Below are 16664 nucleotides of genomic sequence, written 5' to 3' on the forward strand. Positions count from 1 at the left end.
AATTAATTTCATGGCACCCTTAGGAAGGGGAGAGATCAGCTCTACTGACTTTCATTTATTCCATTTATTCATTCATTTCATCATTCCTTCATTTATGCACTGATAGATATTTCTCAGGTAATTGCTCAGGGTCAGGCATTTCATGGTGTTAGCTGCTGAACATGCAAAAATGAGTATGACCCAGCTCCAATCCTTAGGGTAAAAATAGGATATTGGGGATTAGCTATAGTTATAGGAAATATTAATCATGCTCTATTAACCATGATTGCCTTGTTTTGATTCAAGAAAGGACATTCTAACCTGGCTGGGAGTTGTACACCCCAGGGACCTGGGAGTCAATCTTGGAATATAGTCCATTCTCATTCAAGAACTGCCTATTTTGGAAAGATTAACAAGATTAACAACCTTGTTGCCCAAACAGTGGAGTCCCACCCCAGCCCACATTGCCTCTTTCCCATGCCTGTAATTCCTACTTCTCTGTGTAATCTTTATCCTACCTACCCAGTATAAGCAGGTGGCTTATGGGGACAGACGGGGTTGCAGAGCAGATTTTTGTGGATGACCTGCTGCTCTCCCATACTGCTGGCAGTATTGGAATAAACTCAGATATGAGTTGACCCTGTCTCTGCTTAATTGGCTCAAGAAGTGACAGGCAGCCCAGACCCAATGGTTTGTCCAGTTTCACAACTTTCAAGGACTTTAAAGTTTCCTGGGGACACCAACTATGTAAATAAATAAAAGTCACTCTATAAAAATGTCTTAACATAGAAAATTTCAAATTCTACGAAAGTAGAGAGAATATTTTAAAGAACCCCTTTATCCCAGCACTACAGTTAACAATAATGGTCAGTCTTATTTCACCTATACCTGTACCCACTCCTCTTTCCTCCCCCCATGACTTCGAAGCAAGGAAGACATTAGGTCATTCCACTGTATGATTTACTCAGATGACCTGGGAAGATTAGGTGTCATACACAGTCCATTGTGAAGAGTGGGCTGCTGTCTGTGGGTCAGTAGGGTGAAGGGAAGGTGTTGTAGGCAGAAGAAACAGCACGGGGGAGTGGCTGTAGTGCTGCATGTAGGAGTTTGATTTCTTCAAACCTGGTGCATGGATGGGGAGGTGGAGCCATGGTAGAATCTAGAAACGGCAAACAGTTCAGATAAAAGGGTTCTTGTATTGCAGGCAACAGACTACTTTGTCAAATCTTCATTGGGAGACATTTACGGTTTTCACGATTTATATTTTGAAAGTTATAGTGGGCATGGGATATAGAGTGGGTTGTAAATGAGACGGGATTGGAGAGAGGGTAGAAGGTGCTTTGTCAGTGGCTTGAAACACTGCTAGGGTTAGGATGGACAGACTTTTTGATACATTGAGGACAAAAAGAGATAGTGGTGAAGAAATGTTATAATAACACAGATTTGTTTATGACACATTGTAATGTCATATTAGACTTAGTGACCTCTTACTTTGGGGATAAGGGAATTACTCCTGAGAGTCTGATATGATTGAAACTCATGGACGGTAATCTCTGGAATAAAAATCCAGAATATAAACGCTTGGCGGGGATGGAGAGTTCAGACTGACTGTCTAGGAAGAGTAGGCATAGGCATTTGTATGCAGCTAAGGAGGTGCAGAAAGTCTTCTGAGAGTTATCAAAGCGTAAGTTTGGGGCATCCGACTTTTTCAGTACGGGGCCATGTGATTAGTATGCTCAGGTTTGTAAGTCATGTGAATTTTTATTGATAACACTGAGTAGGTATTACCTGCCAGTTCTTAAAAAATGTGGCATTTTGGCAACATCACCAAGAAAGACAGTGAATGGTTATAAGCATGATGCCTGTTGCCAGTTTTGATCAGGATATCAGGACTTCTGCGTCTCACTTAACAGTCCCACTGCCCTCAGGATGATCCAAGGAAATCAGCTAGTCATTCCAGTCCTGATTCCATGGGCAATCTATCACACCTCCTGACCCTCTGCTCAAGCTGTGGTAGAATAGAATTTCCAAAAAACACAGCACACTCATATATTGTGTAAGTTTTAACACCATAACCAGGAATTTCAGGATTGTTCTGAGATTAATATATTCATTTCCAAATGTCTAATAATAGTACTATAGATCACTCTCCCCTCCTCCCCCCAATCAGATATTTATTGGTTAAATGCTCGAGAATGTCCATACACTCATGATTATGTGTCAAAGGCTGCCAGAGAAAGTGCAAAGTGTGATTCATACTCATCAAATCTCTGAATCTGGTCTGAAATTGTGACTTCATTCCCACCCAACTAGCTCATTCTGCTATTCCTTCCAGATATGTGGTTCTGTTAAGCTCCGGGCAGTTTGGAAATAAGAAGTGAGTTCAGTCTGAAATCGCCATCTGCTAAATCCACATGTCCGTTTTGAGTGTGAATCTGGACTTGAACTTTTTAGAACAAATTGCCAATGTTCCAGTCTTCACCGTGGATTTTCGAGGTTCTGAGAGTTCTTGTGAAATGTCCTGTTTGAGACATTGATAGCCCAGCAAATTGGATCTTTCAGAGCTTTTAATTAAAAAAAGACCTTATGCTAAGCACACAGTTTAGTAAATCCTTTCAACAAGTTTCCATGACTTAACCCTATGACTGCATTAAAATAAACTACAGGCCACACTTTGCTTTTCCGTCCAGCAATTTAAGTAAGCATTCATGTTTCTTGATTTTATATTGTTTACTTAGCACCTACCACAGTATTTGGAATGTCATAGGTGTTCAGTATTGAATTGCATTGAATTAATGCATTGAATTAATGTAATATTCCATTGGGTGTTGATGATTGAAGGGTGTAATTTTATAGTCTCGATCACTTGCTTCATCACACCTGACAACCAGTGTGATATGAGAGATACCAGCATGCGCTCTCCCCATGCGGAGGTAATTTCATTCCATTTATTGCAGTGACTCCTCTCCATGGCCAGGAAACTGAGTTTGTTCATATTTAGACCAAGCTTTTTCAAGTTCCTTCCCTGGAGAGAATTAGGGATTACAAGTTCATGTACAAGATTTTGATAATAACATTTTTGGTAAAAAATCTGAAACCCTTCATATCCCAGGGTCAGGCAGGCTGCATTGGGCCTGATGGAGGCAGATGGGAAGGACAAATGCTTCTGCTGTGACTTTAAACCCATCCAACTGCTGATGACATTTCCCCAAGAGAACAGGAAGCACAGGAAGAGATAAATGCAGGAGAACCTTGGGGGCATCTGCGTTTAGGCTTGCCTGTGGATGGAGGTTGTGAGACTTCCAAGGAGACCCATGGGCAGGGAATCTATAATAGACAAAGGAGAGCCTTGGGGGGTGGGGGGGGCATATCCATCAGTGACTTTCAGACTTTTGTCACAGGTTTCCTGGAAGGTATATTTTTCATCAGGTGGATGGTCTATGCATAACTGGAACAAATACTGGAGGAACAGTGCAGACAGTCCCTGATGTATAATGGTTCGACATCAGATTTTCCGACTTTCCGATTCTGATATCAGGGAATTTGAATGTGGCATTTTGAATTTCGATCTTTCCCTGGCTATTGATGTGTGGATTGATACTCTCATGATGCTGGGCAGTGGCTGGGAGCCATAGCTCCCCCTCAGCTGTGCTATCGGGAGTGTGAACAACCCATATGCTACAGCGTACTGTGTTGCTAGCATTTTGGACCTTGTGTTTTGTGTTTTTTGCATCCCATCGTGTCTATGAAACACCCATATGTGTCTCTTGCTTCTGGTGAGAAGAAGAAGCAGGCAGTTATCCTAATATGAAACACAAGATAATTGTCCAACTGTAGGCTAATGTCAGTGTTCGAGCATGTTTAAGGTAGGGCAGGCTAAGCTATGAAGTTGGCAGTTGGATATATTCAATGCATTTTTGACTTAATGATATTTTCAACCTATGATGGATTTATTGGGACGGAACCACATTATAAGTAGAGGAGCATCTGTACCCTTTTTTCTTGGGCCATAAGCCACCAATATTTTCTGTTCTGTTGGTACTGTTCTATGCTCTGCAGTGTTATTTACACAGATTCTGTTCTCATGCCTAAATTTATCTTAGGATTCTGGTGGCTTAGTCTTGTGTCAACCTAGAAGCCAGAAATGAATCAGCAGCAGCCATATAGTTTAGACTCTGACAGTTGTTGGAGGGTGCTGGGCATGTGGCAGCCCTTCAGGGTGTCACTGACCTGCGAGCTTACCTTGTTAGCATGAGGCAGCGCCCAGACCTGCAGCAGAACCAGGTCCTGCCAGCTCGCCTTCATCTTCTGGGAGTCCTGAGACCAGTGTGTGCGCGCAGGTCCAGCATGAAGAGCTCAAGCTTCGTTTGTAGGTCACTCCTAACTGCTAGGTAGGAGTTGATGAGAAATAGATGTTGTCCTCATGGTCCCAGTGTTCTCATGGGCTCTGTTTTGTTTTTGCTTTTTCATGACCAGTTTCCTTCATAACTGCCAGCGTGGCCAACCTATGGTGGCTTTAGGCTCAGTAGTACACGTGGAGGCAGCAGCCTGTGCAGACTGTTTCATCAACTGCCAGTTACCCACAGCAGTTGTGCTTCTCTGATTTGACCTTGACCCAAATAACCCTAATGAGTACCACTGCAGTTGCTTGTCTATTTGGGAATAGGAAGGAACTTAGAACTTTTTATGTATACTTGTTTTTGTCTCGTTTAAAATGCCCATGTTTGTGTGTATTTTTAATGTAAATAGTTGTACTAGTTGTAAATGGACATAGTTTATGTTAATAAGTGCTTATGGTTGTAAGTAGATATAATCTACAATAATAAAAGAGAAATATGCAAATTGACCGTAACTTCGTGACAGCTGCCAGCCAATCAGGAGTGAGTATGCAAAGTAACCCAACAAAGATGGTGGGTTAATTTGCATACACAGGTGTGGAGCGAAGACTGAAGGCTCCGGCCCGAGTGAAGACTGAAGACTGAAGACTGAAAACTGAAAAGGCTTGGCTTATCTGCTGTGGCCAGAGCAAAGGACTGGGTCCCGAGTGCCAGAGGAAAACCGGTGCCGGCAGCCAGGGGAAGGAAGATATATTGCACAAATCTTTGTGCAATGGGCCTCTAGTATATTTATAAATAATTATACTGTATTAAGAGATTTCCTACCCCAGTCCTTTTTTTTTTTTTTTAAATCTTCACCGATAGATATTTTTCCCATTGATCTTTAGAGAGAGTGGAAGGGGAGGGAAGAGGGGGAAAGAGACAGAGAGAGGAGGAGGAAGAGGGGAGAGAGAGAGAGAGAGAGAGAGAGAGAGAGAGAGAGAGAGAGAGAGATATCAATGTGAGAGAGATACATCAACTGGTTTCCTCCTGCACGCGCCCTGCCAGGGCTGGGGATTGAACCTGCCATCCTTTGGTCCGCTGGCCGGCACTCTAACCATTGAGCCAAAATGGCCAGGGCCCTACCCAGTTTTTTTCTGTTATTTTTTTGGAGACCTTTGAAGGCCACTGTCTGAGAAGGAGTTGCTGAGAGCATTGGGAAGGAGAGAGGATTAGTATTGGCTGCTGTGAGGCCCTTTCTTCATCAGAAGTGGATTTCTGTTAACGGCAGAACACTGATGCATAGTAGTGGGTGTCAAGGCATTAAGATCATATTTGCCAAAGTGATAATTAGACATAGGCTTTGGCAAGTTCTGGGTGTTTTTGGCGAGAAGGGAATGGAAGATGTGAAATCAGCCACCCTCCAGCCACCTGCCCTGTGGGTGTGCCCCCAGAACCCTTCCTACCCACCAGCATGACCAAATATGTCCCTTTAGAAAATGGTTTGGTTGTTAAGTATAAAAAAACTTTCTGGAGACAAACTGTATTCCAGCTCAAACCATGTGCAGAAATGCTGAGTGATTCTTCAGAGAAAAATATTTGAGGTCAGTTATATATTCAATGAATTTCTCCAGAACGATGTGGCAGGATGAAGTGACAGAGCTGGTACACAGTTACCTCTCACAGACTTAAAAAGGCTGAAGGAGGAAACCAGAATTAAAGTCTCTTTTACGGCAGTAGCAATTTCACTTGAAAGGTTGCTGAAAGTGGTTATCACCTCAAAAATCTTTAAACAAGCTAATTAAGAATAACACACATTGTGAAGTCATTGGTTAGGCTTCATGATTTAGCTTGTAGAGAGAGGATTTAGCTATTTACTTATCTATCCCTCTCCAAAACAACAGTGTAAATATCACACCTAAGTTATATTACACTGAGCTGTGTAAATATCACATGTAAGTTATATCAAATATATCCTATATGTACTTATTTTTATGGACAGAAAAGGTAGAGACACAATAAATAACTAAGCCAAGAGTCTGAACTTTGGGCATTCAGAGCAACACATCAAGTTTTCCCTTGAGGCTGTGTTTTTATACATAGTATTTAAAATAGCAAGGCCACACATTTATTTGCATTCATTTGCATGTAATCTGCATACAGCCTTACAGATTACATGTGTCTCCTGGGGTCTTCAGAGTAATTTTTTTTTCTCCCACCCCCCTCACCCCCCAAGCCTGTGAAGATACTCTAAACCCATGGTCGGCAAACTGCGGCTCATGAGCCACATGCGGCTCTTTGGCCCCTTGAGTGTGGCTCTTCCACAAAATACCACGGCCTGGGTGAGTCTATTTTGAAGAAGAGGTGTTAGAAGAAGTTTAAGTTTAAAAAATTTGGCTCTCAAAAGAAATTTCAATCGTTGTACTGTTGATATTTGGCTCTGTTGACTAATGAGTTTGCCAACCACTGCTCTAAACCAAAAATGACATCTGGGGAAAGAAGAAACAAAAATAACAATCTCTTAGTGCTTTTAGTTTTCACTTTTTCCAGAGACGGAAATACCCTGGGAGGTAAATATCAGAAGTGCTGTTAAATCTGTTGTTGAGAGAACAGTACTATGTTTATTTTCTCCTTAATTGTAAAAGTAGCCCCCCACCTCATCCCCACCCCCAGTCTGAACTGTTTGGTACATAGCCCCTTATCTCTGTTTTTGTGCTGGTGTGTAAGAGATGGGTGTTTTGTAGAAATGTGTGCTATGGCTTTGCAGGAAGAATAAATAAGTATTGTCTTCCAATGAGCTGACACTGGTAGTGGGACCATAGATTTAATTCAAGTCTGTGCCATTGAACTGGATAGCCACAGGGAAAGATGCTGTGACATGATCTGTAAGAAGAAAAGGGAAGAGAACTTGAACTTGCATCTCTCTCTCTCTCTCTGTCAGGGATGGGAAAATGCTTGTAAAACAATAACGTGACACAAAATTTCACAACTTTTAAGAATTATTTTGAGGAAATAAAATTTTCCCCTGTCCCCAAATTTGAATAAATATTGCTTCAGCCTCTAATGCATGAGAAGCAAAGAAGAAGTGAAACAGATTAGGCAAGTATTAAACTCTGGAGCAGAAAATTAAAAACAAAAAGGTTAAAAGGGAGTTGGTTTCAGTGTTTTCATAATTGTATTTATTATAATAAATTAGAGGTGATTTAAAGTTACTGTAGTTATTTTATTTTGTAACATCAATGCCTCCAGACATTGGCATTGTAGGGTGTTGAGTCACACATGGACTTCACAATCCAAAAGGAAAGATGCGTACTAGGCGTGGAGCTATCTAAATACAGCTGCATTATTTAAATTCCCTACAACTAATGTTGCAAACATTTTTCGTGAGATGAATATTTTTACTGACAGGTCTGTGCTATCTCAAGTAAGAACATGTTGGATAGAAACGATGCAAAGGTTTTCAGATAGCCCCGAATGAGATGGGTGGAAGGGCTCCTTTCTGGGGATGGCAGACAGAACCAACTTTAAAAAGAAAAATACTTAAAAAAATTTTTTTTTGCCTCTCTTGGCATTTAAATCATCAAGACTGATGAAAGTGCTAATTATGGGGACTTAGTGCACATCTGGAAAGCAATTTGGGAAAACAGAGGCAGCTGAGCCACCCTGGTATGAATGATCATTTGCTGAGCAACAAGTGTGGAGTGAAGACCGCAGCCTAAGATGTTTGCTGTCTTTGGCCTGAGTTAGTTGAACAGCTGTTTTCTCCCTCACAAGCTGCGGATGTATTTTGAGGCTCCCACATTGCTAGGAAGTTCGAGTGATTGGGAGTGAGGGCTGGGGGATTAAATGTTTTTCCTAGTAGGAAAAAAGTTTGATTAACAGCTTCAAAACTTTGGAACTGCAGTGAACAGTCGGTTTGGAAGGTGTTGCTAGGATATTTGAGAGAGGAGAGAAAAAGGGAAAAAGGAAGTGGTACAAGCTACATTAATCATTGTTTGAATTTTTTTTTGGAGTGGACTTGATTTAGTCCATGAAAACAGTGTGTTGTGATAACTTGTACAGCTCATATAAAGGCTGGTTATTTTTGTGAGAAGGCAGAATTCCAGATGAGAGTGCTTTGGCTGGGACACTACAACTCCTAGTGCCTCTGTAAATGAGAGAGAGAGATAGGTAGATAAATAGATAGATGGATAGATGATAGATAGATAGATGATAGGTGTTAATTTTCATTAAGGATGTATAACACGACTAACAGGCTCACTCAGGCAATCAGGTATTAGAAGATGTGGATGCTGTACTTGGTCGAAGGTGGCAGGTACATTTCATTTCCTGGAAGGTTTCTGGGTGAGGACAGCATCGTATTCTGGGGAGACCAAGAGCACTCTAGAGGCCCAGGGTCTCCCAGGGGCCCTAGTTATGGGGAGTAGCAGGATCAGGCTGAAAACTCATAAAACTGGGTTTCAGATAAAGTGTGAACGTCCTGTGCCCTCCACCTTCTAACACACTCCAAAGGGAGCTCCTTGGTCTCTCTCAGTCTATGCTGGGGCGAGTGAGCTAAGAAAACATGCAGTTCTTGGAGAGAACTGAAGGGATGGTGAGGGCTTTGTTTCTTTGAAGTGTCAGCAAACATCCCAGGTTACTTGGAGGCAGATGCTGATGCTATAGGTAGCCCGGCTCCTTTGCCCTCGGAGCTGGCCAGGTGCGGATGAGCCCTTGCCTGGGTGGGCTCTTTGCTCTCACAGGCCTGGCTGTCAGTAGCTGGTGGTCAGGACAGATGATCCCATGGGAGCAGCTCACATGCCCTCCCTCTTTGCTGAAGATTCTTCCAGTACTTTCTCCTGGTGTTAGCCCAGGTGCACGGGGTGGGAGAGGGCCCACTGGTGGGAAAGCCGCCACCTTGGGGGCTGCTTGTTTATTGCTGTCTGGCTCCGCTGGTCCGCCCCGTCTGCACACCTCAGCTCCTTCCTCAATGGATTGGAACCGGGGAGGGAGGTGAAGGGCCCTGAAGCCGGGCTGGTAAAGTTGGGGCTTATTTAGTAGGATGGGGCATGGGGGTGGTATGGCTTATTCCCAGGGGCGAGAGACCCAATCAGATCTGTTTGCTAGTATAGCAAGGTCACTTTAGCGGGTCAATGGCCGATCAGGAGACAGGAAAACCAGGTGGGAGGTTGTAGATATTAGTGCAGTGGCCCGTGTGGCATGTGCTGTTGAGTTGAGGCGAGTCAGGGCAGACGTTTGCATCGTGATTTGATTTAGCAAATTATTTCAGGAACCTCACCTTAAGATATTCTTTCCTAAGAGGGACTGTTTTCTGGCATTTTCCTTGACTGAAGACAGAAAAGCAAAGGCCCGTAGGGTAGGCTGGCTGCCTCTGTGGATTTCCTCAGAGGCTTAGCACAGAGTCCACCCTGACTGATGTTATTTCCTAATGTACTCGACAGTGAACATTTGAAGAGCAGGGTCGGCTCCTGCCTCTCTACACTGTCCATCCAGCCTGTCCCCTCAAACAGTGAGGGACGTGTTCAAATATCTCACTGGTCTTGGACGACCCTCCTGGCCCCTAGCTCTATCCTGGGGACTTGGAGGCAATTACCGCAGATGTGGGAAAGGAAGAATATTTTCTAAAAATTCATTGCTTTCAATTTCTGTTTCCCCATTTAGTTCTGTAAAAGCAGGGAATGCAGAAGTGGGGGTAGTGATGATTGTTGCCCTGAAGCAGGCTCCTGACCGGGGCCCCGAGGTCTGCAGCACAAGGCTCTGGAGAAGTCTTAGTCCCCAGACCTCAGCTGCGTCTAAGGGTGCTTTTCAGTATGAGACGCGTTTCCCTGTGGGGGTGGTGCTGCTGTGAATTACGCCAAGAGGCTGGCCCAGGGTCTGTGAAATAGAAAATGTGTGTCCCTTTCAGGGTATCTAAAACTTGCATTGTTTTGGCTGTCTCGGTAAAATCATTTTTCTGGGTTGTCTTGGTGGGGTCATTTACTCATACCAAAGGAAGGTGTGCTGGGAGGTGAAAAGGGGTCGGGGAGACCTTTCTCTGAATGAAGGGAGGGAGGAAGGAATGACGGGAAGAAAGGGCATAACTTACAAGTGGCTGCAGCATTTTTGTCATCTTAGGTGTATGTGCTCAGACATGTATTTAGGAATCAGCTCCCTTAAAGGAAGACTGTAGTCAGAAACATGACCTTGTAGTGAATGTTATTAACTACATAGCTTTTGGACACTTACTGTGTACCAGGTGGACGTGGATGGGCTAAGTTCTAAGTGGTTTATGATCCTTCATTACTCTTCTCTGTGAGGGAGGGACTGTTACTCTCCCACTGTTGCCAGAGGTTAGGAACGTGCCTGAGGAACCACCCGTGCCAGTGAGCTGGGTGTGAACTCGGGTGTGGGCTCCAGCGCACCTTCTGGCACTTTCCTCAGGAAAGAGACAGATGTGATTCCTTATTTATTTAGGTGACGTTGTAATGTGGACTTTTGCATCTGTACTTGGAATGACTACACTTTCCTGAGGGTCTCCCAGGAGGGGATGGTTCAGGTGTGTCCCAGATGCAGCGTTGCCCATAGGTTCCTGAGATCTTGGGTGCCAATCAGAACTTCTGGGAGTGGTGTCCTGGCATCAGGATTTTACAAAAGCTTCCCAGGAGGTTCTGATGCAGCCAGGGCCCACGGGGCTCTAGGGAGCCTCGTACTGACACATGCCTCTGCTGAAGGGACTTCCCTGGGGGTGCCTTAGCCGGGCTAAGCAGGCAGAGGTATGGGTTAGCTGTGGCTTGGGTACCACAGAGTCCCAGGCCGGGGCCTGGCTTCTTTGCTCATTAGCCCTGCCAGCTGGGGCTGTTGCTCAACTTCTTGGAGTTACGGTTTGTCTATCTACACAGCGAGGAACTAGGTCCTGTGTCCAAAGGCTGTGCTGACGTTTGGAAATGTCACCTGGCACATGTTCTCCACTAATAAGTGACAGCGATCACTGAAAACCCTGTGGAGATGGAGACGGCATGGCGTGGGGCGTTTGCAGGTGGACTGACTGTTCTTTTTCTGTTTCTCCCTCCTGCCCTCCCCACCCTCAGGATGGCTCCCTGGGCAACATCGATGACCTGGCACAGCAGTATGCAGACTACTACAATACCTACTTCTCCGACGTGTGCGAGAAGATGGAGGAGCTGCGCAAACGGCGGGTTTCCCAGGACCTGGACATGGTGAGTGCGTGGCCCTGGGGACGTGCTCCTGCCCAGCCGGCTGCTCCTGTCCCTGCTCATGGCCCAACACCCCCTCTCTGGGCCTTCTGACGGTCCTGTTGTGCAGGGGGCATCAAACTGCCAGCTGCTGAACTAGCTGGGGATAACAAATTTCAGATCCCTAAAAGGTTAATAACCCAGTTCTGCATATATCAGACTGAATGAGTATTGGCTGGGGCAGTATGATCAAAACTTTGTAGTCATTAAAAGACTAGATTTTTTTTCTTTAACTTAAGGGACAGGATGTTTTTACTGTTGGCCAGTATATTAAGTACAACCTTTTTATTGACTTTTAAGCCCAAAGGATGTCTAAGCTACTCTGTCCTTCCTTCCTTCCTTCCTTCCTTCCTTCCTTCCTTCCTTCCTTCCTTCCTTCCTTCCTTCCTTCTTCCCTTCCTTCCTCCCTTCCTCCCCCTCCTCCTCCTCTTTTCCTCCCTTTTCCCTCCTCCTCCTCCTTCTTTTAAAAACAAAATAAGATTTAAAAAAGCAAGAAACCCTCTAATCTCCCACCTGGCAATAACCACGTTGGTGTTTTAGCAGATCTCTGCTAAGAGGTTGTCTGGGCATTTTTATATCAGCAATGTAATTCTTGCTTTTTTCCTTAACATTTTATTATATTCTTACATTTTTTAAAAAAAATATATGTTTTTATTGATTTCAGAGAGGAAGGGAGAGGGAGAGAGATAGAAACATCAATGATGAGAGAGAATCATTGATTGGCTGCCTCCTGCACGCCCCCTACTGGGGATCAAGCCTGCAACCTGGGCATGTGCCCGACCGGAATCGAATCCGGGACCCTTCAGTCTGTAGGCGACGCTCTATCCACTGAGCCAAACCAGCTAGGGAGTATTCTTCCATATTTAAGACCTCTTTGTCATCACCATTTTCATGGCTACATTCTCTTCTTTCACTCAGCTATACTGAAATCCATTTGGCTGGTTTGTAAAGAGTTTTATGTGTATAATTAGTGGAGCATTTGAACTTGCATGTGATAAGTAGTAACTGAATAGCTTAGCCCTCTCTAAATAGATAATCTATATGTGTGCTAGTATTTCCATGTTGTGCATTTATTATAAAGTATCTTACTGAAACTTCCGCTTTACTAGTTAAAATTTGCTGCTTATGTTATACTTGAATGCATTTTGGTTCAGTGCTTTTCAAATTGTTTTCACTATGGTGACCTGAAGACCACTTCAGGAATGTGAGGCAGACGAAAAGGCCAAACCCTCCGTGCCTCCTCACCACATCCGGATCATCTCCGTTTTGGCCATCTTTTATGTATCAGAGGCTATGTGGACCAGTTTTAAAATAGATCTTGGAAATATGAATCTTTAAAAAAAAAGTTTGAAAATTACTGATTCAATTGAATCCTTAACATTTTCTTTTCTTAGAGTAGGAATGAAAAAAAAAAGACCCGTTAAGAAACTAGCAACAGATTCTCTTTTATTAATAACTAGAGGCCCGGTGCACGGATTTGTGCACTGTTGGGGTCCCTTGGCCTGGCCTGCTGGGATCAGGCCGAAACCGGCTCTCCGACATTCCCCAAGGGGTCCCGGATTGTGAGAGGGCGCAGGCCAGGTTGAGGGACCCCACTGGTGCATGATCGGGGCTGGGGGGGATTGCAGGAGGGCTCGAGGGCATGTCCTGCCCATCTCATCCTAATCCCAATCAGGGCAATTGGGGCCAGCTGGCCAGGGAGTGACCACAGGAAGTTGGCCAGCCAGGGAGGGACCGCAGGAGGGCTCCTGGGCATGTCCGGCCCTTCTTACCTAGTCCCGATCATCCAGACCCCAGTAGCAAGCTAACCTACGGGTCAGAGCTAACCTACTGACCCCTGGTGGTCAGTGCACATCATAGCGACTGGTCAACGGTCAAACAGATGTTCGGACACTTAGCATATTAGGGTTTTATTATATAGGATATTACATAGGATTCATTCTATGTTATAGGGATCTGTTACATAAGGACCCAACTAGTGGTTTAGGCTGCACTGCGATATATTCTATAAGTAGACGTGATCCACCACCACCGAGTGAGACATTGGCCTTCTTATGCGCTTTAATTTCTTCTCTTGGGTCAGGAATAACATTATATCATGACTGTCAAATATTATTGATTCTCCTTTTTTGCTTGCTGACTTAGCCGATGGCAAGGGTGGGAATTAGTATAATAAGAAGCATAAGTTGGGGGCAGCTGAGAGCCTGACACCGTGGCCCAGGCAGACCCGTGGCTTCTTTTCTATAACTTTGTCTCCTGGCTTGTATGAACTGGGGGGCTATTTTATTTCTTTCCTTTAAAGAAAGTAACGTTATGTGACAAAAAGACTCCTCTGCTTCTGTTAAAATTAATTAGGCTCTCCTGTTGGGGCATAGTTAATGAAAAAAGACTTTCCTTTTGGCAAGATTGCAGCAGAAGAACTTAAATATCACACTGAATTTGCAAGCTTGACCTTGAATGATAGCCTGGTAGAATACTTTGTGGCTTCCCTGGACATTTCACCGTGCAAGGAAATGATTGCCACGGATTGGGAGGCGGTCCTTGATACAGCACACAACTGCTCTCCCCAGAATTCTCGCTGGTTAGGAAGTAAGGTTACCATCACCATCCCACGGTGTTTGGGAACCTCGGAAGGCGGCTTCTAGGTAGGAAAAGAAGCTTGCTGGCGTTGGGAAAACGAACTTCTTCCCATATAGACAGATGGGCCTAATTTGCTGTGCTCTGTTCCAGAGCGGCAAGAGGCAGTCTGGGGAGGAGAAACACCACATGAGCTTAATTAGTTCTCATCAAAGGTGCTAGAATGTGGTGGTGGGTAAAATTGATGGGAGCCAATTCGAGTCCGGCTAAATACTCTGTTCCCCCTTTAAACTGTAGTTAGTGAGAAAGTAAGATGCCCAATCGACGTATTCAGGTTCTCTTTCTGTGAGATTCCAGGCCAGTTGCAGAGGGCAAGGGGCGGTCTCTAACTGGAGGAGACCAGGGTGGGTGCCCTGTGCCAACCATACCGGCCACAGGCCCCCGGAGTCCAGACGTCCCTGTTAGACGGTTTGAGGTCATCATTCAGGCCATGAACACAACACCACCAACTTAAGTAAAGATCCCGCTCGAGGTCATGAGCTCATCACAGACGGAGTCCTTGTGGGAACTCAAGTTTTCTTGAAAAGCTGTAACTTTCAGGCCATGATGCTCCCTTTCACTGCATCCGATTTATCTGTATTTCTTGACTTGAGTTCTGCCTTTGGACAAGTAGACAAATGTCTCTGTTCTGCTGTTGGAGCAGCTTCGGGTCTGAGGACCCGCAGCTTAATTCTTTCTTCTGTGCAAGTGAGCAGCCCCATCAAAGCTGAATGTGAGATTTCTTGGAGAAGAAATAATCCATCACAAGCATGAAGAGGAAATAGCATTATAGGAGCCTGAAACATTTTATAGGGGAAAAAGTAGCTTTAAATTTGTTTTATCTGCTGTAGAAAAAGTCATGTAGAGGCAGCCTTGAGCACAGAGAGTTTGAGGTGATGGGTTAAATTGGCTTAATGACTTTGTTTTATTTTTAAATCCTATGGATGAGGAAATAGTCAGTAGATAGAATAGTTACTCAAATATTTGTGTTTGGGCTTTAAAAAGTCCAAAAATGCATTTCCCTTAAGAGCTATTTACATGTCAGCTGGAGAACAAACAAACCAGGAAGACAGCCTGCCCACAGAGATGCTTGACTTAACCCCGAAAATAAAAGGTTTTGATAATTACATTAGTAATTAACTTTCTGGACTGGATAGCAAACTATTCTTCCAGTACCTCATCACCCGGCTCCTGACTGAAATAAAGCACTTATTTGATAAAGTGTTTTGGGGGCCAGTTGGTTTAGATGAAGGCAACAGAGTACAGATGGGTGAAAATTCAACAGTATACATAGGAATGGTAATGTAAATTGATAACTGTGGAGAGAATTTTTACTCCGCACCGAATGGGCCCTGAAGGACCGGTGCGTTTGGATGGCAGCCGTGGCCTCTGCCGGGGACTGGATCGTTAGTGCTTGTGCACAGCAGGGAAGTGGCCCATATCTGCATGCCTGAGCACTGTGTGTGTTTTTGGCTGGGAGAAGCTGCATTTGGAAACGGCTGCAGGTTTTCGAGTCCATAATGGGCCCATTTCTAGTGATGCTAAGTCTGACATCTGTCAAAGAGACACCGTGGCCAGGAAAGGGACGCACACAAGGTGGCCTCTATTCCTGGCCGTATCAGTGTCCTCGGCATCTCTGAGGATGACTCCGTGCGGCACAGCCCTAATGGAAAGGTCCCCACTTACAGCGGGACCCCATTGACGACATAGACCGCAGCCGGGCTTGGGCTCTGTACCTAATCGATATCACATCTGTGTGGGCGCCAGGAAATGGGAGCCCAGGCGGGACCCACCCAGGTCTCTAAGGATCGGGAATGGAAGTGTAAATATTGCCATTATCACAGAGAAATGTAATATCAGAGCCATTGCGATGGAACAGTTCTCAGGTATAATTCTTGTTTCTTGCAGTCGCCATAATTTAATGGCTCCATATACAGTCGTGAACCAAGAGGCATAAGAGCGGTGTCTGCCATGACTGGTGGTGATCCTCGGGCTTCTCCAGATGTGACCACTCCCACCCCAGACCCAGGCTGGAGTCCTAGCCTCTGGGCTTGTTGCAGGCAAAGGGTGTGGGAACCACTGCTACAAAATGACTGGGAGACTGACAGACTAGGGTTCAAATCCTGGCTGTTGTAGCTGGCAAGTTGTATAACCTCTAAGCCTCAGTTTTCCCATCTGTAAATGGAGGTAAAAATATCTCAAAGTGATTATGAGGATGAGTTGAGAAAACTGCCATCAAGTGCCTGGGACATCATCGTGAATGACCTATTACTGTTCTTTTCTTTCCATCCCTTCTGTTCCTAGTTCAAAACCTCCTGTAGTAATGCTGAAGAGGGTCTGTTTGTTGTTGATATTTATTAATATTAACTAATCCTATATAATATAAGGCCAATAGCAAATAGACCGAATGGCGGAATGACCAGTTGCTATGATGTGCACTGACCACCAGAGAGCCAGACGCTCAATGCAGGAGCTGCCCCTGGTGGTCAGTGCACTCCCACAGGGGGAGCGCTGCTCAGCC

The 16664-nt window shown here is 44.6% G+C and overlaps 1 protein-coding gene across 2 annotated transcripts in view; it reads left to right on the plus strand.

Annotated features, from left to right (window-relative positions):
• Positions 1-16664, plus strand: part of SASH1 (SAM and SH3 domain containing 1) — a 182863-nt gene that overhangs the window by 29896 nt on the left and 136303 nt on the right. For both annotated transcript variants that reach the window (XM_080666223.1, XM_080666224.1), the window contains exon 2: positions 11363-11491. In XM_080666223.1, coding sequence (XP_080522349.1) covers positions 11363-11491 — 129 coding nt within the window. The remainder of the gene's footprint in view (positions 1-11362; positions 11492-16664) is intronic.

This window comes from Plecotus auritus (assembly GCF_963455305.1).
Source record: "Plecotus auritus genome assembly, chromosome: 4".
Taxonomy (NCBI): domain Eukaryota; kingdom Metazoa; phylum Chordata; class Mammalia; order Chiroptera; family Vespertilionidae; genus Plecotus; species Plecotus auritus.